Source organism: Tasmannia lanceolata, unplaced genomic scaffold (assembly GCF_043159265.1).
Source record: "Tasmannia lanceolata isolate RefF3 unplaced genomic scaffold, GAP_Taslan_0.1 ptg000016l, whole genome shotgun sequence".
NCBI classification, from domain to species: domain Eukaryota; kingdom Viridiplantae; phylum Streptophyta; class Magnoliopsida; order Canellales; family Winteraceae; genus Tasmannia; species Tasmannia lanceolata.
The window spans coordinates 17,446,070-17,467,294 of NW_027518693.1; the positions used below are offsets into that span (position 1 = coordinate 17,446,070).

General features: G+C 39.6%; 3 protein-coding genes across 5 annotated transcripts; 2 read left to right on the forward strand and 1 right to left on the reverse strand.

Moving 5' to 3' along the window:
• The first annotated feature begins 3,683 nt into the window (after positions 1 to 3,683).
• Positions 3,684 to 4,767, forward strand: LOC143848018 (putative histone H2A.2). The gene is made up of 2 exons (XM_077356792.1): positions 3,684 to 3,953; positions 4,350 to 4,767. The coding sequence occupies exons 1-2, from the start codon at positions 3,744 to 3,746 to the stop codon at positions 4,590 to 4,592; spliced, it is 453 nt and encodes a 150-aa protein (XP_077212907.1). The 5' UTR covers positions 3,684 to 3,743; the 3' UTR covers positions 4,593 to 4,767.
• A 2,898-nt stretch (positions 4,768 to 7,665) lies between these two features.
• Positions 7,666 to 14,030, reverse strand: LOC143848017 (uncharacterized). Of its 2 annotated transcripts, none has more exons than XM_077356790.1 (2): positions 13,313 to 14,030; positions 7,666 to 8,106 (listed from the first exon to the last, which is right to left on the reverse strand). In XM_077356790.1, the coding sequence occupies exon 1, from the start codon at positions 13,878 to 13,880 to the stop codon at positions 13,314 to 13,316; it is 567 nt and encodes a 188-aa protein (XP_077212905.1). In that variant the 5' UTR covers positions 13,881 to 14,030; the 3' UTR covers positions 7,666 to 8,106; position 13,313. The 2 variants fall into 2 exon arrangements, with proteins under 2 accessions (XP_077212905.1, XP_077212906.1); XM_077356791.1 differs by having other exon boundaries at positions 8,080 to 8,097.
• A 2,455-nt stretch (positions 14,031 to 16,485) lies between these two features.
• LOC143848942 (small ribosomal subunit protein uS8-like) lies at positions 16,486 to 19,984 on the forward strand. Of its 2 annotated transcripts, XM_077357987.1 has the most exons (4): positions 16,486 to 16,502; positions 19,037 to 19,170; positions 19,256 to 19,416; positions 19,886 to 19,984. In XM_077357987.1, exons 1-4 carry the CDS (start codon positions 16,486 to 16,488, stop codon positions 19,982 to 19,984), a joined length of 411 nt encoding a protein of 136 aa, XP_077214102.1. The 2 variants fall into 2 exon arrangements, with proteins under 2 accessions (XP_077214102.1, XP_077214101.1); XM_077357986.1 differs by lacking the exon at positions 16,486 to 16,502 and having other exon boundaries at positions 19,038 to 19,170.
• The last annotated feature ends 1,241 nt before the right edge of the window (positions 19,985 to 21,225 follow it).

The following is a 21,225-nucleotide window of genomic DNA, read 5'->3' on the forward strand; positions in this document are numbered from 1 at the left end:
AAATTTGACGGAAAGAAGAGTTTCACCCTATGACAGATGAGGGTGAAGGACATCCTAGTTCAACAGGGCTTGGCTAAGGCATTGAAGGAAAATGATGGAAAGCCAGAGAAGATGACATGTGCCGAGTGGGAAGACATAGAGTCGAAGGCAGTCAACACGATTCGACTATGTCTTGCAGATAGCGTTATGTTTAACGTTATGGAAGAAAAAGATGCGCTTAAATATGGAAGAAGTTGGAAAAGCTTTATATGTCAAAAAGCTTGGACAACCGGTTGTATCTAAAGCGGTAATTGTACTAACTGAAGATACAGGAAGGCAGTGATCTTCTGGAACACATCATGGTGTTCAACGGGCTTGTGGATCAGCTCCACAAGGTTGATGAAAAGTTGAAGAAAGAAGAGAAGGCCCTACTAGTTCTTACTTCGTACGACAGCCTGGTGACTACTTACTGTATGGCAAGAATACTATGAAGTTGGAGAAAGTCACGGCGTCACTCTTATCGAATGAGATGCGAAAGAAACCTTTTCTTAGTAGAAGTGAAGAACATGGATTGGTTTTTCATGATGGGAATCAAAGAGGAAGGTCATTTGACAGGGGATCAAGAAAAGGCAGATCAAGATTCATGGTTGGCAGAAAGAGTGTGCAATGTTACCGTTGCAAGGAATATGGCCACATGAAGCGGGATTGTCCAAAGCGAGCTGACCATGTAGACAATGGTGCTATGAATACTGTGGTGGCGACGGATGAGCAGAGCGAAGTGTTTGGAGACGTTGTCACAGTCTCCTCAGGTAATCACATTTCTCATGATGAGTGGATTCTAGATTCAGGTTGCTCTGTTCATGTATGCTCTAGGAGGAAATATTTTGATATGTTCCAGGAGACAAGGGCGGGTGTAGTGTCCTTGGGTGACGGGTCTGCTTGTGACGTCACGGGAGTTAGAACGGTAAAGATCAAAATGTTTGATGGAGTGTTTTGTACTTTGGGTGGTGTGGCGTATGTTCCAAAGCTACAGAAGAATCTAGCATCTCTTGGCCGGTTGGACTCCAGGGGTTGCAGTTTTTCAGCTGCAGGTGGAACCATGAAAATCACACGCGGTTGTATGGTTCTAATGAAATGTGAGAAGTGTGGCAGATTAGATCGTCTGGTTGGGGACACGATGACTAGTGTTCCTAAGATCTCGATGGTTGGTTAGAAACAGAGTGGTAGCGCATGCACGCGTAGGGTCTCTTTCGCAGTTGGTGCAGAGACGGGTTTCCAGGTTGCAGACGATTGTGAGAGGATGACAGTACCTACGTTGGGGAGGATGGATCGAGATCCCTCTCCAAGGTTGACTAGGTGAGTCAACGGATTGGCGCTACACATGTGCATTGGCCGTGTTGATCGAATCGGGAGGAGCCAGAACCAAGGTGATTCAAGGGTGTGTAGCTGGTACTTCGGAAGGCCAATGGTGGTTTGGCAGAAAGGAAAGGTACTTTTTTAGGTTTGGGGGAAAACCTAAATACCAAAAGAGAGTGGGTTTTCTCGTGTGAGAAAAAAAAAGCAAGAGAGGACGAGCGAGAGGCTTGAGGTGTGACGGCTACCCTAAGGGAGAGAGAGAGAGAGAGAGAGAGAGAGAGAGAGAGAGATCAGAAGAAGGAAGAAAAGGGCTTTTTCTTGGGTTTCTTCTTGGGTTCCTCTTGGGTTTTCTTTCGGGTTTTCTCGGATTTCTCTTGTGTACGATCTTGGGTTTGAGAAGTGAGGAAAGGGTTGCGGGTTTTGGGTTTTGAGATTAATCCATTGTAATCCTTGTATTTTGTTTTTCTCATAGTGGAAGATCGTGTTTCTCGTCCGTGGAGTAGGCTTGGCCGAACCACGTAAAATCTTGGTGTTCATCTTGTGGCTTGTTTGTTTGTTTTATCTTTTCTGTTTAATTTGTGCACGATCGGATCGAATTGCCCGGCGGACTTTTCTCAACAGAATAATAATACGGAGACGAAGAGGAGACCGAGAGTGGAACTGAACAAATAGCCTCTTCACACGTTAGTAATCTCGGGTCCTGATTTTTTGGCCTTTTCCCCTTTAAATGGCAAAACTACCCCTCTCATGCCATGTGGCATGCTAAGATTTGTTCGGTTGTACTCTCGGTTCCACTCTTTGTCTCATTAGCAGCACTCTTTCGAAAAATATAACGAAGCCCACCTTGTTCAAAGATCCAAACCATTCAGTTGTTGGGCCATAATGTTACTAGGTTGTGCCCCCAAAACCAGCTCCATTGGATGATCCTAACCCTTGAGAAATCTCTATAGATCAGAGATTAGGATCATCCAATGGAGATGATTTTCATGGTACAACGTATTTACGTTTTACGTTGTGGTCTACCAACTGAATGATTTAGATCTTTGAACAAGGTGGACCCCACTTTAATTAAAAAAAATACGTGCACCTCCGTATATACACCATATATCACATATTTATTAGAAAATTCATTGCGACCTTATTCCAATATCCAAACTGTTCATTTGATGGGCCCAATGTAAATAGGCCTTTCCTCGAAAATCATCTCCATAGAAGATCCTAACTCTCTAATTTGTAGAGGCAGATCGGAAGGTTTGGGTCATCTTAGGAGTTGATTTTATGTGCTAAGTACTGGGCCCAACAAATGAATTGTTTGGATCTTCAACTCAGGTGGGCCTAAGTATTATTAGTTTTTTTAAAAACACTTTTTATGATGGCATTCTCCAAAGATCTATAAACCATTCATTCGTTGTTGGGCTCCACCAAGTAGGGGTGTAAACGAGCCGAGCCGAGCCGAGCTTGGCCAGGCTCGGCTCGGTTCGTTAAGCTCAAAAGCTCAGCTCGGGCTCGAACCAGGCTCGGGCTCGCTCAGGCTCGGCCAGGCTCACGAGCCTTACCGAGCTCGGGTTATATTAAGTTCACACCCTTCATCTTCCCTGGACAGCCCTATCTAGTGTAATTTGACTACTTTTTTTATACTATGGGGAGTGGTCCAAGTAACAAATGGGGTTCCAAAAATGAAGTGACATATTTTGCCTCCCCCTTTCACTCATTGGACAACCCTTTTAGTGTATATATTAATATATAATATATATATTTAAATATATTAAATTCTTAACGAGCCTTAACGAGCCGAGCCGAGCCTGGCCTAAATTGGGCTCGGCTCATTAAGCTTAACGAGCCTGGCGAGCCGGCTCGGCTCGGCTCGTTAAGGATTCGAGCCGGCTCGGCTCGGCTCGTTAAGGATTCGAGCCGAGCTCGAGCGAGCTTCCGAGCCCGAGTCAAAATTGACACCCTTACCACCAAGGGTTCGTGCTCAAAAAGGGAAGAGAATACTAGTAGTGAGAATAAGTACTGGTGGGGCCTACCTAGTTCCAAGATCTAAACAATTACCTTCTATACTCCACCAAATGTTCATGTTTGTTAGAGCGAGAATGAATGGGTGAATTTATCTTAGAAGGGCGTGAATATACGGTTTAAAAGCAAATGACACGTCTTTTCCACTGCTCATTTTTATATTATAAATCCCAAACAGAAACTCTCACCTCATTGGTCCATTCCCAACTGAACGGATCCGTCCCTAAATACATCCCATCCGTCTATTAGACTTAATCGAACGGTTCCAGTCGCTAAATCCCGAAATGGAATTTACCCATTTGTATATAAAGGTGTCCACACCCAACCTTTTTTTTTCATTCTCAGCTTTTTATTCTACAGTTTGAGCGACATTACAAAGAGAGATTGAAGAGATGGAGGCCGTGGGAAAGGTTAAGAAGGGTGCAGGAGGAAGGAAAGGGGGCGGCCCAAAGAAAAAACCGGTTACCCGGTCCGTGAAAGCCGGTCTACAGTTTCCGGTCGGTAGGATTGGGAGATATTTGAAGAAAGGTCGATATTCTCAGCGTGTTGGGACTGGAGCCCCGGTTTATCTCGCTGCTGTTCTTGAATATCTCGCTGCTGAGGTAATTTTTCTTCTTCTTTCTCTTTCATTTCTGGATCTCGGTGGGCTTATGGGTTTCTCAGTTTATTTTCTTTTTACCTAGTTAGGTTTGTGCAATAATAAATTCGCACCCCTTAAACCTTTAAAAAGCGTTAAAATCTGCCACATACCCAGATACCCTCCTTTAAAGGGGTGCGAATTATCCTACTGGGGGTGCGAACCCTTACGTTTTTGCTTTTTTTAAGTCTTTTTTTTGTTATTCTGGTGTTCTGGATCTGTGTTTTTTTTTTTAAAAAATTTTGTTAGCATTTTTTTAATAAACAATCTATTTTATTCCTTGCTTTTTTTTTCGTGGTTTTCTCGTTGCATTTTTATGTACATATAATTTTTTTAAAAGTATTATTCTTTATGGGTCTAGGTTTTGGAATTGGCTGGAAATGCTGCTAGGGACAATAAGAAGAACAGAATTATTCCGAGGCATGTTCTTTTGGCTGTGAGAAATGATGAAGAACTTGGAAAGCTTTTATCTGGTGTTACCATTGCTCATGGTGGAGTTTTACCCAACATTAACCCTATCCTTCTACCTAAGAAGACAGAAAAGGCTAACAAAGAGCCAAAATCTCCATCCAAGGCTGGAAAATCCCCTAAGAAGGCAGCTTGATTTGATTTTCAAGCTCTGCATTAGTTTAAGCCATGGTCACTTGTATGTAATTTTGTGCTTGTTTTTGTTTTTCAAGTTGTAGGAACTTGGGGATGAGAAATTGGGTTAACTTGTTATCATGCCATTTTATGTTAATGACACTACTTTTCCTTAAATTGGAAATGCTTCTGGATTACTTGGGTTTCCTCATGCATTTTGGCGCTTACCAACTTCTAATTGGGTGGGAATTTGAAATTTGAATTTATGTTTAGGAGCCTGTCATTTTGAAAAGATACTCTTATGCCCTACTTGAACTGCAAGAAAAGCATTTCTTATGGAAAAAAAATTTCCTCCATGATTTTGAGGGAAAGATATGGCTATGGTTAATTTAGAGGATACTTTTGTATATTGAGATGCTGTTGTAATTACCTTCAAATGCTTTGAAGGATTTTACCAAATACTAATAGGAGTGGCAGTAATATTTGGGTGTGCCAATATTCATTTTCCACTTTGTTTTGGGTTTTAAATCTGATTGGTTGAACTTGGGTATAACTGATCCATTAAAGAAGGCAAGTGTTTTTAGCTTCATTTGCCTTGGCTTCTATGTTTGCTTCTTTTGCTGGTACAATATTAGCTTTTGGACTAGTTCAGTTTGGTTGCAGGTTGCTTTGTAAGGTGATGGTGAATTAGAACTGAAGTATTCTCTTATTAGATTAGTGATAGTTGATGTTTGGTTGTTAAATGAAGTAGTTGCTTGATGTAAGTGTCACCAAAATAAGGGGCAGGAGGGGTACCAAATATAAAGGAGAGTGAATAGTGCTAAATTTAACCTCTTTTGGCAAAAGCACCCTTTTTTCAAAATTCAAACAGTTTGGTGGTGGGCTAAAGTCAAGCAGTCCGCTAGTAATTTAAATTAAAACATGACAAAGCATAAACCCTAGAAATTGTGGAACCAAATAAAGAAAGATGGATTTCACAACACCAGAATATTTGCTTCTCAGATAGTGAAATTGAAGTTTACACTAGCTCAAAATCCACAATCAAAAGTAGAAGAACAATCTCTAGCAAGATGTGCTTCAATATATGATGACAACAATACAAGATAAGAACAAAAAGGGAGAAGAAAGCTTCAAAACTATGGAGAAAATATGGGCAAGTTTACTCTTTCCTTTAACCACAAGCTTGCACACAAGAGAGCTTTGATGGAGGTGTTGCTAGTGGAGAATCTCTACAAAAGTGAGTAAATTAATTTAGGTTTTGGTCAAATGAAAAGTGGAGAATTAATTGGTAAGTGGGTAGTGGGTATGGAAAAGTGGGAGATTTTATATGGTGGCTGACCTTTACATATGAACGTCGGAGACAGAAAACCCCTCCTCCCTTGGTTTTTGATCCAACATAAGCTCCTATTTTGTTGGATCCTAAATTAAGGGTGGTAGGTTTTCTCTTTATGCCCTTGTTTTTATACTTAAATTCTTAGGGAAGTGATGGGTTTAGGGTTTCAAGTAGAGTTTGAATTTGAAATATTTGGGAAGTAGGGAAAAATGGAGCAAACATGTGTGACTCACACATGCAAGTTAGGCAAAGTGACCAAAATTCCCTTGAACACAAAATACAATTTTTTCCTTACTACATCTTTCAAAATAAAATAATAAACAAAATTAGTTTCCAAAAAACTACACTTTAAAATTTAACATGTGGATCCAATTTGTGTGTAAATTGCAATATAAATTTTCCTCCAATGACTATTTGAGATGGTGATATGTTTTGATAGGGCAATTGTTTTGGATCTTGGTGGTAAACAAAGGACGACTGGTTAGGCAATGTTGCTTTGTTTGTGTTATGATTAGGGAAAGATTTTTTTTTCTCTCTTCTTCCTCTTGAAGCAAGTTAGGGGCTTCTTGTTGGCTTTGGTCTATGTTAGTCTTAGACTTGCAAAATTAGGCCAGGTTTGACAATCATGAATATTTTTAATGGAATATTAGTGTACTCATTGGTGAAAGAGGGGTGGGAGAACGAGGGATCAAAGAGGACCTGAGTGTGGGGAGATGAAGGCAGGCTAAAAAAACAAGGAAACAAATATTCCACTCAAAACATGTTCAACTTTTCCCTCTTTTTATCCTTTTCTCACTCTTTCCACTCAAGCCTCTCCTCCCACCCTGCTTATCCCTCTCTCACCGCATTATAAACTAATATTCTATGGAACAAAATTTCTTGGTTGCCAAACATCACGCTAGTGTTCTAAGTTGTAAATTTGTGTAAATTTTTCTAAGAGGGGAGAGAGGAGGAAATAGAGAAGAAGGTAAGGAGCTGATTCACCCACTAGTGCCTGGAAAAAATTTGAGGGATACTTGGGGTGGCATTGAAGTTTCTTAAAATCTCTATATAAGGGAATGCCTTGGTAATTTTGCAGCCCATTTAGAGAAGTTCAACCTCATCCGAATTAAATTAATCAGACATGATGAGCTTTTCTTTCTTGAAAGAGAGGAGCTGCAAAATGGTTTTGTTTTGTGCAAAACTGTCCAGACACTACCACCTTATTTATGTGAAGGGAAATGATATCAGAATAACCACGTTTTAATAATTGCACAAACCTAGCATGTCTTCTTTTTTTATTTGGCTTGTGATAGCTTTTTGGGAACTGTAATAACATTTGACAGTACTTTTAAATAATAAAAGACAAGGTGTTAGTGCAAATATCCAAAAACGTTGTGTTGATATCAATTCCCTGTGTTGATATCAATTCCCTTATGGAAAGTATTCTTTATATATTAAATATTTTATAGATATAAAGCCTTTATATCCAACAAATATATTATAAATGTAAATTACTATATAGCTATTGGATCAAATATCAAGAGGCTGCTGTTAGATCAAATATCAAGGGTGGTTTTTCCATCGTACCACCTTCACAGGACTTGACCACCATATAATTTCACAGCTATTAAATGGTCTGTGCATGCAGGGGCGGAGCCAGGAATTACACCTGGGGGCGGAATAATTTACACTTACCTTCATTGGTCATTGGGGGCCGTGGCCACTAAACTAGATAACCATGCATGTCCAGCCATTCACAGTATTTCCAGTACCCCTTTGTCGGTCGTTAGACAGCGTTGGAGTAGAAAGTATTGTTGGCATGGATGGTTGAGACATTAGTTTTTCTAAGCTTTTTTCATTACACATTGCCTAAAACCCCGTGTGGCCCATTTTGGAAATGATTGTGCTAGAGAAGAGAGAACATTAATCATGAATTCATGACAATTGCAAATGCCAAGCAGATTTTTGAGGTTGACACCCTTCGGTGCACGGACCTCTAATAAGCATCGAAGAAGCTCACGACTACCAAGAAAAGATTCTCCATCAATGGTTCCCAAAAAGGCAATGTCACAAACTAAAGATTGAGTTTCCAAGATCCATACCTTCTATGGAATACAGATACTTAAAGGCAGCAAAGTGGAGCCTTTGCCTACGCTTGATGCGTTGTAACTTCAAATAAGTGAAACAACTTGGTGGACACAATCTTGTGTACCTAGAACAACTTGATCAAAGGCAAATAATGATGAGCTAATTTCGTTATTCTTCTCTGTTTGAAAACATATATGAAAGCAAAAATGTGGCCAAAGAAAATCCTACTAGACTCTGCGTGGTGAGATGGAGTACTCATTGACGTGGTCATAACTATAGTCAAAAGAGTGTTGATTGACTTGGTAGGGAAAAACAAGGATTCAAAGAACTCTATCAACGTAAAAGGAAGACTCGACTTGGGCGAGTCAACTATTGACGCGAGGAGTTTTAAAAAAATGATTCTAATATTCTAAATTTCTAATGTTTTGCTTTGCATTCATGACGAAAGATTGTAGCTAAAAAAAGGCAAGAACCTGAGAAAGTAGCAAACTTCATTAACTTTTTTTGGGCACTTAAGCTTATCTCCTTACTCATAACTTAATATTTGTATCATAATTAAATGTTCTCTTTAGAAAATAACCTTTTCATACAGCTATCATGCCGCTGCATCATAAATTGTCACCCAATTAATATCTGCATCAGAAATTTTCAGCATAGATATTTGCAACTATGTCTAGACAACTCGAATAACTCTACATATTTACATTCTAGAGTTGTAAGACATGCTTTATGCTCGTCTTTATATAGTAATATAGAATAATTAAGTACAGAGGAACCCTCTCCAAATGACCACATTAGACACTAGGGGTCGTTTGGATACGCGGATTTTAGAATCCAGGTTTTTAGTTTGAAAACAGTGTAAGAGAGGGTTCATGATCAAGCAGATGTATGCTATCCTGACAGCGTTTCTTGGATTTTAAGTGAGAAATTCAGGCTTTAAAAATCTCTCCTGCATCCTGAGATTTCTAAAACCTGGAAAGATGGGAGGATCTGCTACTCTCTTGCTGACAGAAAGAAGGGCGAGATATGGCCCCTAAGTGTATTCAGAAAGATGAGTCTGGCTTTTAACAAGGCTTTCAAAGTGTTTTCCTTTTCTTTCTTTTTTTGAAAATTGACAAATATATTCATACCAGCAAAATTTACAATGGAAACCAGTAGTCCCACCAGATTTACATAGTATGAATTGCCCAGGAGTATTCTCCTTGGCCCAAAAGAAAAATCCATTAACCTCTTACGTTACCCAATAGCCTCAATTGTATCAAATCCAACAAAAAGTGTCATATTGTGGGGCCCACCAAGTCAAGATCGTAACTTGCCACGTCACACAAACTTCTCCACCACATTCTGAATTCGATTTTCAAAAATCCCGCTCGAAGGCCCAGAGATATCGTGCGCCCCTAACCGTGCACGATAGCAACCACCTAACACCATCGTCGGATCTTCGGCGGTCTCCACCTCATACCACCACAAAACACCGGTGGGTCAACCTCCCCGTCATCGGCCATCTCTTCCAGTCCCTCCTACATCTCTTCCACAAAAGTCATCTCCGCCGGGGGAGTCTCAGCCACCACCACCGTCATCAAGAATCCGACAACCTCCATTACTGCTGACCACCACGCCCGTCCTCAGGCCACCACCCACGATCTTGATTCCGAAGACCACAGCCTCCTACGGCCAAACCCATCAACCTTATTGCTAAATCAGGCAATCCACAGCTTCCCAGATCCCCCACGGCCTCCAGATCCGATAATTCACGATCTCCACGGCCTCGCTCCACCTATATAGCCGGTCTTTCACGACCTCCAACAACCTCCACGAATTTTCTTGGCTCCAGATCCAGCTTCACGGCCTCCACGGCTCCAGATTTGGCCTCCATGGCTCATCTTTTGCCAGCAATGGGGAGAGACGGGAAAGGGAGGGTGGAACTCAAAAAATACAGAGGAATGGAGGGAGACGAGAAAGAGCCAGCAATGGGGAGAGGCGAGAAAGAGAGGGCGAAACTCAAAAAATAGAGAGAGAGAGAGAGAGAGAGAGAGAGAGAGAGAGAGAGAGACCGCTTCCCTCCCTAGGGCTTCTGTCGACCTAAGGAGGGAGCGCTTCAAATCGCTTTTTTTTTCGCCCCGAAGATAGTTGAGGGAGACCCCTACAGACGGGGGAGTTTTTCCAAAGTGTTTTCCTTTCATAAGATGATTTCTCCACATCCTTGTTAAATGCCACCAAAATCTGCTAATATAATTACCGGCAAAAATCTACCCCCCCGGAGAAAAAAATGCAAAACATGAAGACCACCGACAAAAAAAAAATGGAAGCCAAAATTCATGAGGGGAGAAACTTGAAAACAGTTGTTTCCGGTGAAGCATCAATGAATTTTTTAAAATACATTGTCATAGACGTGCTTGAATGCATTTTTTATTGAATAGTCGTAATTCATTCAAAAAAGGGGCAAGACCGAGAAAGTCACCCCACTAGACGTGCTTGAATGCTCGTCAAATAAGCATCACCATTGCTATTAAGACAAAATTTTAATGATATTTTCTTGTTTTATGGCACAATATATATATATATATACACATAAATTTATGTAATATTTGTAATGTATTTAAACAATTAAATTTTCTTAATTTAATTTAGATGAACTAGTAGACATGTTATGCATGTATTTTAATATTATCATATAGCGCTACAAAAAGGCTAGGCATGTCATGTTTGCTTGAGTCACTAGGTCAACGCCTGGTGTCTGTGTCTAAGACACTATGTTATAGAAGTTGTTTAGCATCATGGCTAGAACTTCATGAAGTAAAACCTCTTTAAATAACCGTAGGTAAGGTGAAAGAAATCCACACTCCTTAACACAATTTGGCATGTTTTAAGGTAAGAATGTATCCCAATTTTGTCCTCAATCAAAACAAGCAACCCTGACATTTCATAGTTTATAGTCAAAAGCTTACTTTCAATATTCCATTCCATGTTCAAAGTCATAAATGCTGTAACAAGATATTATAACGTACAAGTATGAAAATCATTCAAAAAAAGAAAAAGTACAAGTATAAAATTCCTGAATAACCCATTGGACTGTTTCCCAACATATTTGACTTAAATGTTCACTTACATGCTTAATGAGTTCATTCCCATGTTCTAAATCACTGCTTCTACCCTATACGATAGGTATAGAACTAGAACAATTATTCCAGAACACATAACAATTAGGGGTGCAACTCGGGTGGGTTGAGGCCAACCCGACCCAACCTGGAAACCTCAACCTCCGACCCAACCCGACTCTTAACCCGGTTTGGTTAACCTCACACAACCCGGATTTGTTTTTCCCCAATCCGAACCCAACCCGATTTCCTAAGTCGGGTTGGGTTGGGTCAGGTTGACCCGCTGAGCAGATGTTTGTTACCTAGAAAAGCAAAGCAACCTACCATTGTTCCACTCTACTGGCACCATACATCATTCATTTTCAAAGTCTATTTGTTTTATCTCTTTTTTTTTACATAATACAATTATCAAATCTCAATATGCAATACAAAATGAATTAATGAATCAATTATAGATTGTGGTTTCCAACTCAGCAACATTCGAGAAACCCCCAAAACGGCAAAACTCATAAAAAAAATGTGAAATATCAATACATATTACTATATTAGTAGGGTTACGGGTCGGGTCGGGTTGCCCGATACCCCAACCCAATTTTCGGTCGGGTAGACAATTCCCAACCCGGACCCAAACCCAACTCGGAAAAGTTCAACCCAACCCGCCCAAAAAATCGGGTTGAACCTGTCTGGTTCGGGTTGACTCGACCCAAGTTGCACCCCTAATAACAATAGAACTAGAACAATTACATGTTTAATTAGTTCATTTTCATATTGTGAAGCGTTGCTTCCCTGCATATGATAGAGCATAAAAATAAACTCAACTCAACTCAACTCAACTCAACTAAGCCTTTGTCCCAAACTAGTTGGGGTCGGCTAATGAATCCTTTAGAAAATTTTCATGAAGAAGGTGAGAGGATCTACCCAGGTCAAATTGACTAAGTCTAACCCTAACACTAGTTGGGTTCGTCTACATGTATCATTTTCTTCCATTCTATCCTAGAGCATAAAAATAAAACTAGAAAAATTATTCCATAAACATAAGGGGAATATTCAACATACAAAAATGTAACTAGAATATAATTGTCAGCGAAAAAGAAATAAAAGAAAAGGGGTGGCCCAGTGCAAGAGGCTCCTGCCATTGCGGGGTCTGAGGAGGGCTAGACATCCGCAGCCTTACCCCTGCTTTGCAGAGAGACTGTTTCCGTGACTCGAACCCATGACCACCAGTTCAAATTGGAGCAACCTTACCATTGCGCCAAGGCTCACCCTCTGTGAGCGAAAAAGAAATGCTTACCTAATATTAGAACCACCAAACTCAACTCTCAAAAACAACACTGACAATGGGATTATAATTTTAATATATTTGGTTATACATCATGCCCACATCCACATTCCAAGAAAATCCCTCCTTCACCAAGATTTAGAAGTTCTCCAGTCTAACCATAAATATGTATAGTAAAAACCTTCCATTTTTCATATTTACTTGTCCATGAAGCTTGACACTGTCAAACTACCAGTTACTCCAAATGCTTAAGATGTTGGAGATGGTGTTATTTAATCTTTTATACTTTAACACTCCCCCTCATGTCATGTGGCTCCCTCTTTCTAGGGTTGGCCTACACGTGGCACATGTGGCCCCTCTTTTGGGTTTGACCATTGCATGTGGATTTTTTGCTATCCGGGAGGTTAGAACTTAGAACTCAGGACCTTTGGCTCTGATACCATGTCAAACTACCAGTTACTCCAAATGGTTAAGCTGTTGGAGATGGCGTTATTTAATCTTTTATACTTTAACAGACATAAAAACTCAACTTGGAAAAATAACACAGTAAAAATGAAACATAGAATTTTCATACCAATGCTTAAACCGTGTGACATCCACATTCGAAGTAAATTCCTGCCCCAGTTTTAGAAGTTTTAATCATTCATATGCACACCTTCCATTTTTTACCCTTACAATTCTACGAATTTTAATATCAAACAAACGAGCATGCCAATTACTACAAACACTCCAAGAATGTGAAACTAGATTACCTACTCATTTATAAAAAAATATTGTAGGGACAAGACAAGTATATTATTCCAATTTAAAACTAAAATCTTGATGCAAAATCCATTCACAGAGACTATACCAACAGACTAAACCCAAATCCTAACCACACTCATACACAAAATTTGTAAAGTCATGGAAATCCCAACACTGCATTCCCACTCTTAACCTTCATCTCAACAAAATACAAATACCTTATAGTGGTGAACCCGCATTCAGATTCCGGCGAAGAATCCGACCATTGAGTGAATCCCCATCTCCGATCAGCCCACGAAGCCCCAAATTCCCCCCATTAATCTCTTTCTCTTTCTCCTCATCATTACCATCATCACCATTACAACTGAATTTTACTTGTATCCTCTCAAAATAATTCCCGTATATGTATTCAGGTGTATACCCATCTTCTTCATCAAAGAGGATTATGTGGCCGTGCCACTCCCAAACGCGATGGTCGGAACTCGTCTCTTCGTGGAACCCAACGCAAACATGGTGCTCTCCGATCGCGACGGACTGCCCTGAATTGGGTTTTAGGGTTTCAGTTTTTCCGCTGAGGATTATGCGAACAATCTCCTTCTCGAGCTTCAATTCTTCTTTCGCGAACTGGGTTTTCTCTCCTTCGTCTTCTTCTTCCACTTGGAGGAAATCTTCGAGGCTTTGAGAGAGGAAGGAGTTGGTGTTTAGATAGGGAGGTTTGAGTTGCAATCTGTCCATGAAGTTTTGGAGGAAGAGACTGTCTAAGGGGGTGTTGTTGTAAGAACCCATGTTGCTCTGGTTGATAAGGGTTTGGAGAGAAGGGAGAAGGGGAGTTTTAAATGGAGGGTTTGTATGAGTGAGAGAAGAGGGGAAGAGGAGTTTTATAGGGTTTTGGAGAGGAGCTTTAAAAGGTTAGGGGTTCGTTTGGATAAGGGGCTTTTACAATCCATAGCTTAAAAGTGAAAAAGTAGTGTTTTGATAGCTAAATCCTGAAGTTTAGAATCCACCGACTGGGAATTTTAAGTACAAAATCCTGGATTTTGAAATCTCTCTCCAGATTTCTACAACCTATTTACGGTATGGCCCATCAAAGATCCCAGCATACTCCCATAAAGCTAGTCGATTATGTAATTCACAAGTATTGAGCAGTTCAAACTCTTACAGGCTTAGTGGTAGTTTTGAATCCCCCTACCTCATGTGTCCCCCCAAGTCAGGGATTGCATATTGTGCTAGTAAATGTAACATGTTTCTCTTTATCAGATAAACCGGTAGGAGTCCCTTCAAACTCCAGGTTACCCACAAAAAGAAAGAAAGATTTTATATGGTGTAAGCTTGTACAATCCCGTAATTTTAAAAAAAGTTCAGTACACCCCACACCATATGATGATCCAAACCGTCCATTTGATGGGCCACAATAAATTGTGCGTAAAAAATCATTTCGATAGGATGATCCTAGCCCTCCGATGTATAGAAGAGGAACATCATGTTATGAATACCTCTCCTCCATAGATCGGAGGACTATGATCATCCTATGAAAATATTTTTCATGGGCTCAACCTATTTACCTTATGGCCCATCAAATGGACGGTTTGGATCATCCAATGGGGATGCGCCCTATGGTTCGTTTTGAAAAATACTGGTATGTACAGGCTTACACCATATAAAAACACGTAGGACCATGCTGTGAAAATCTCAGCCGTCAAATCATCTTAAACGCTCACAGAACAAGCCTTTTAACCTTTTCATTTTTCAACCGTTCATTTACAAGTCACTAAATCCAAGGGTTAGGGTCATCCTATGGCGGGGTAGTTCCGTAATATCAGACTCTTCCTTAGCCCCCAAGACCCTAGTTTTGGCTCTCTCTCTCTCTCTCTCTCTCTCTGCTTCGATTGTGAGTCCCACTATGTGTAGATCAGTCTTGTGGTCTATTTTCGTGCTTATGTTGCTGGAGGCTGAATCATTTTATTCCACTAATATCCCAAATCTTAGGTACAATTTGATTGGACAACACAATTAGCATTATTAGCCTCTAACGTTCTTCAAAAATAATGGTTGCATCTTTCAAACATCACTTTCAAAATCGGCTGAAATCAAACTCAGAAGGAAAGACAATTTTCCGTGTAGGCACATTGAAACAATGGTATTATAGAATAGTTCGGAAAAATAAAGACAACATTTGGCAATGTGTTCATCTAAACCATCGTTGTCGCTATCAATTCTCATATAGATTTCTACTCGAACATCAATATTTTGAAGATCCAATTTTTCTTGATTTTTGCACGTTTCTTCGATTGATATGTTCATTTTGTTCAAGCCTTTATCAAGACGCCGTTGTCCTTCCATTAATTTCGAAACAAGTACTTTGATCTGCTGGAAATCTTGGTGCATGAAATTCAAAATCGCCCAAGATGTAACCATGGTAGATGATATACAACTCTGATACCACTTGTTACATGTCTAATTGGCTGTAACACAAATAAACAAAGAATATAGAAAGAGAAGGGGAGAAAGGTTGATTAAAGGCAACCATACCCCCTATTGGTTAAATTCAAGAGGAGCCATGACTCTCTTGAAACGTAAGTTTCTTTGTGTTGGTTGTCAAATTCTTTCTATTTCCATTGAAATACAACTACTTAAATACAAACACAAAAGTAGTATCACATCACCAATCTATTTGCCCACTTACATGATACATCATCAACAACTAACATTTGCAATATTAATACTCCATTGAAATACAAGCACAAAAGGGAAGAATATTATGGATTTTTTCTCTTTTAGCAGCAATATGGGTGTTATGGAAAGAGAGAAATGCTCTTTTATTTAAAGGATATTGTAAGAGACCACAGTTCCTCTTCAATAAGGTGATAGCAACTACTATGGGTGGAAGGAGATCTGCCATAGTTCAGAAATGGTAAATGCTCCTAGTACCATGGTATTACCATGCTTCAGATTTGTATCGGCCTACGATCTATAGTATGGGTGGAAGGAGATTTGCCATAGTTTAGAACAAGATTCTCGTCCAAGAATGGGAACCTCATTTTGTTGTCTAGTAAGGGCAACCCCAAACCCTCTGGAATGGGGGGAGTGCTAATGGATGAGCATGGAGAGTGAAATGAGCATTTTCAAGACCTATAGGAGTCGCAGATGCAAATGAAGTCGAGGTACATGCAATAGATCAAGGAATAAAGTTCCTTGAGAATGAAGACTTGGATAAAGTGGTGATTGAAGGCGACTCTCACAATGTAATTAGATGGCTTAGAGGTTCCCACTCTTATCCATGGAGATTTGCACTTATATTCAATAAGAGCCAAGATAGGGTGGGCTAAGCTAGCATATCCTTTCATCATGTAAAGTGGTCGGCCAATGATGTGGCTCATAGGTTTGCGAGAGAATGTGCCTCGAGGGTGTGTGTGGAGTTATTTGACTATCTCCCACCTTGATTCTATTCTTCTAGACCCTTTGGCGAGGGCCCTACGATTGTTCTTAATTTGCTCTTTCAGCTTCTCTCTTCGCTCTTTGTATAGACCTCCTCAGTCTCTCTTTTTTTAATGAAAATTTTCTTCATTACCTTCCCCCCCAAAGAAAAGATAACTACATTGTAATTATCTCATATACAGCACAAGATGCACTTATCACGTTTTTTTCGATTTTAGTGAGAATGGCTTATAATTTGGGGGTGCGGGAGAACATTGCTTGGAAGTATTTTGATTTGTACAAGACCTATTCAAGAAGAGAAATTGGAAGATTAGTTCAATTTTGTAATGCTGTTAATCATAGATCAATTTTAGTTTGGCAGCATTTATTTTGTTTGTTTTGCTTGTTTTGCTATTTATTGTATTGACCACTCAGTCGATTGGGCTTCCTTTTTTCCTATTTTATTAATATATATCATTTTCATTTAAGAAAACCCCGGATGGCCGGATGAGCTTAGGAGCCCCTCAAACAATGTCCGGCTGTGTAGGTAAACGATAAGAATTCCTTCGGAGGGTAATGGACTCAATCGTTGGACAAAGATTATTGAAAGTAAATATGGGGCTTTCCTTGGAAATTGGATCACTGATGGCAAGTACATTATGGGAGGGCTAACAGTGTGAAGGGATATTCTGAGACAGAAGCATAATTTCCTTGAAGGAATCAAATACAGAGTACACACGGGAGACATAGTGAAGTTTTGAGAAGACAAGTGGTGCTCGAAGGGGGCGCTTAATGACCTATTGCTAGACATGTCTGAAGTGACCGTAAATAGAGAAGTGATCATTGAAGATTGCTTTGAGGAGAAGAGGGCAGCTCTCTTGCAAGTTAAACTTCAGGCGAAACTTTTTTTATTGGGAAACTGAAAGATTAGCACAACTCATCAGCACTCTATCTTTGTTGCTATCCTGGGATTCAAAAAAGAAATCTTCATTGCTAGTCAGGGTTTGGAGTTCTCCAGCCCCGACTAAATTATGCGCTTTTGGATGGACAACATTTCAGGACAAGATACAAATGATTGATCATCTTCGGAGCCGACACATGCTCATCATTGACCACTCTACCTGGTGCTTGTAAGCGGGGGAATCTATAGACCATTTGCTTCTCCATTGCAGGTTTTCTAGAGAAATGGAAGCAAATAATATTTAGGACTTCGGAATTTGGATCTTCCCCGTCCGATTGACCGATCTCTTTCATAGCTGGTTTTATGCTCCCTGGCCGAGGAAAGAGATGATCCTTTGGAAGCTTGTACTGCTTGTGACTCTTTGGGATCTCTGGAAAGAGAGTAATGCCCAAATCTTTAAGAGTGTGGCTAAGAGTTCGTCATTTACTTACTCGAGGATTCTCTTTTATTATCTCTTGGGCTAGGTTCTTTCTTGAATTTAGGATGTGCTCTGCCTCATATATCAGATGATGTCAAAAGGTGATTTGCTCCTGCAGGGCTTGGAGGGGGATCCCTAGAGATGAGACATGGTCGTTCTGATGGGCCTTTTCGGGGGCCTATTGGGTTTAAGGACTCAAATGAGGTGGAAGTGAGGGCTGTCGTGTAGGTGACATTCCAAACAAAGTGAGGGCCATCGTGCCGGGTATAAGGATTACGGACCCTAGACATATGGGTAGTCTTATTGTTGAGGGAGATTCCCTCAAGTCATTTAGTGGATATAGGAGCTGCCCCCATCCATAGCTCTGAAACATAGCTTGGATCCCATTCATCTTCAGTATTCTCAGGACTCGAGGCCTTTCTTCAATACATAGCTTTGATACCAAATATGATGAAACTAATTCCAAAACTCTTAATAGTTAACAATTAATTCACAGTTTAAGGTTAAAGATTCGAAACTGTAGAATTTCAAGACCTGAAAAACAGCTTGTAAGTTTTGGAAGGATTAAAATTTATAATAGACATTCAATAATTAAAAGTGAACTATCAGTTACAGAATTTTTTGTTCTTGATTGGACTACCTTTCCAATCGAAAAATTCAGAAGAAATCACTTCAATTTTTAACACTTTTATGGATTCGACACCAATTACAAAGGGGGAGCCTGATTTAATCTAAGATTCTTATTTAATCTAAATCTTGACAGTCATTCAAGAACTAAATCACTTGAAAGTTGAAAAATGCTTTAATGAAAAGATTAAAGATACCACATCCAAGGTTGAGCCTCATGACCTACTGATTGACTCAGTGTTGCAATGCTGCTGTCATGGTTTTGCTACAAACACGAGTTGGTAACATTAAGTGGACTGATTTGCAACTTGTGAAAGTTTTAGCCTAATGCTTCGGAAGAATGACCATTTTTTTTTCCTGACATGCAGAGGCTAATCCCAAAAATTTAACAGCGACCGTAATATAATAATTTTCTTGCTCTTACCTGGGTTTATCTGGAGGCATAATAATTTTATTTACTCATTTGTAGGAGCCCTTTATACTGTCCTTACCCACACATTTCTGTTCTGTGTTTGCAGGGAGGATGGTGAGAGTCAGTGTTTTGAATGATGCTCTCAAAAGCATGTATAATGCTGAGAAGCGGGGGAAACGGCAAGTCATGATCAGGCCATCCTCGAAAGTGATTATTAAGTTCCTTCTTGTCATGCAGAAGCACGGTTCTCGTCTTTGCTCCTTCCTGTGTTTCTTTTGCCTACTGACCCATCTCATGTGTGTTTCTTTCCCACTTGCGTCCTTTGACAGGTTACATTGGAGAGTTTGAGTATGTTGATGATCACAGGTCAGGTAAAATAGTTGTGGAATTGAATGGAAGGTTGAACAAATGTGGGGTTATTAGTCCTCGCTTTGATGTCGGCGTCAAAGAAATTGAGCCTTGGACGGCAAGGCTGCTTCCCTCTAGACAGGTTGGTTAAAAAGAGAAGAGTGAAAAGGAATATGGTAGCTAGTTAGGCCATTTCTGAAAGGCAGGCTTTTTTTTTCATGACATATTAGTGTCTCCAAGTGGTGATAGAGGCGTAGGGCGGACGGGAGAAGGAAAGAGATCTGTGAGGGCCGGTTGAAATGAGGGAGAGAAGTGGCTAAAAATCAGAAAAAAGTCGGTCCTATTTTGAGTAGAGTTTTTTGTTTCTTGATTTTTAGCCACTTTCCACCACTTTGAGACACTAGTTTTCTGAGTTTTGTTTCCTCATTTTTAGCCACTTCATCTGCCGTAGCCCTCTCACCACTTCGAGACACTAGTTTATTGTTAAAAAAATTTCATGGTTGCCAAATGTGCTCTTAAGAGTTTAGAAACATTTGCAGAAACATGTCTTTCAAAAAAAAAAAAATGCAGAAACACTAGTAATATGATTTTCTCTAATTGAAAATATGCAGTTTGGCTATATTGTCTTGACAATGTCTGCGGGCATCATGGATCATGAGGAGGCCAGGAGAAAGAATGTTGGAGGTAAAGTCCTTGGTTTCTTTTACTGAGACGAAGTTTTCCCAAAGTATGGATTGAGATATTTGGTTTTCCTGTTGAGGAATTTTTGACATATTTTGTGACAGCATATATGGGTATCGTTTTATATTTGCAGTGAAGTTGTTTTCTTATTTCGACTAAAAAATAGTAGATTGTGAACTTCCATTCAGTTATTTGGAAACATTTCTCATTCTTTCAGATTGGGCACGGTTGGAACAGAATCGGCCAAAGAGACTATATTTCACTTGGGCCTGTTTCTTTAAGGTTATGACAACCGATTGTGAGAGCCAAACTTATTTTATTGGACTCAAAATTATGTTTAAATCTTGGGTCCAACAATGGGTTTAGCACTCACAATCAGTTGTTATAATCTTAAACGAACAGGGCTTAGAAATTTCAACTTCTTTTGCTCATTCTCTAGCATAGAAAAGTGCAAAAGCAATGAAAATGGTTGCCCAACATTAACAATGCCTATGTCCGCACTTAGTTTCTTTTAGCAGTAGAATTAGCTTCTTTCAATGAATATTTCTCATTATTTTTGTCCTGTCCTTCTCATGCTGAGACAATCATCCTTCTCTGGCAAAGGGAATGTCTATTTTGAATCTTTGATAAACATGACACTTCATTTATTATTTAGGCCATTGTTTTGCAATCACGAAAAATTATTCCATGGAATATTGGTGCTCCGAGGAGGTGAGAGAGAGATTAGTGGGAATGAGAGAATGCTCAAAAATATTGAAAAAATTGGCTACTTCAATTTGGCCTTTTGTTTTTCTGATTTTTAGGACTTTTTTTCCATGCTCCCCTCACTCCCACACTTTCAAGGTTGCCAAACATAGCCTTAAAGGCGGTCAGGAAAAATTGAGTCTTGTGGTTTTGGCCTTTGCTAGAAATTGATTGAGATAACTAGTCTAATAAGATCGTACTGAAAATTTTCAAGCAAACCTTGGAAAATTTAAAAATTTAAAAGAATTGATGATTTTTTGGGAAAATATAATTGGTTTGCAATTTTCCTTGAAAATAGCTAAAGTTGTGAATTTATAAAATAAATTCCGTGAAACTGTTAACAGAAAAATTCATTTTCCAATAAAAATTATCCATGCATCCAAACAGCTCCTTAAGTTCAGTCCCCTTCTCCCTTGGAGGTGGTTTACAGGAAAAACATGTCTTGTGGATCTTATAGAAAATTTTATATTTATAGAAATTTGGAGGAAATGCATAATAAATATCCACTCTAGCTTCTTCAAAATTA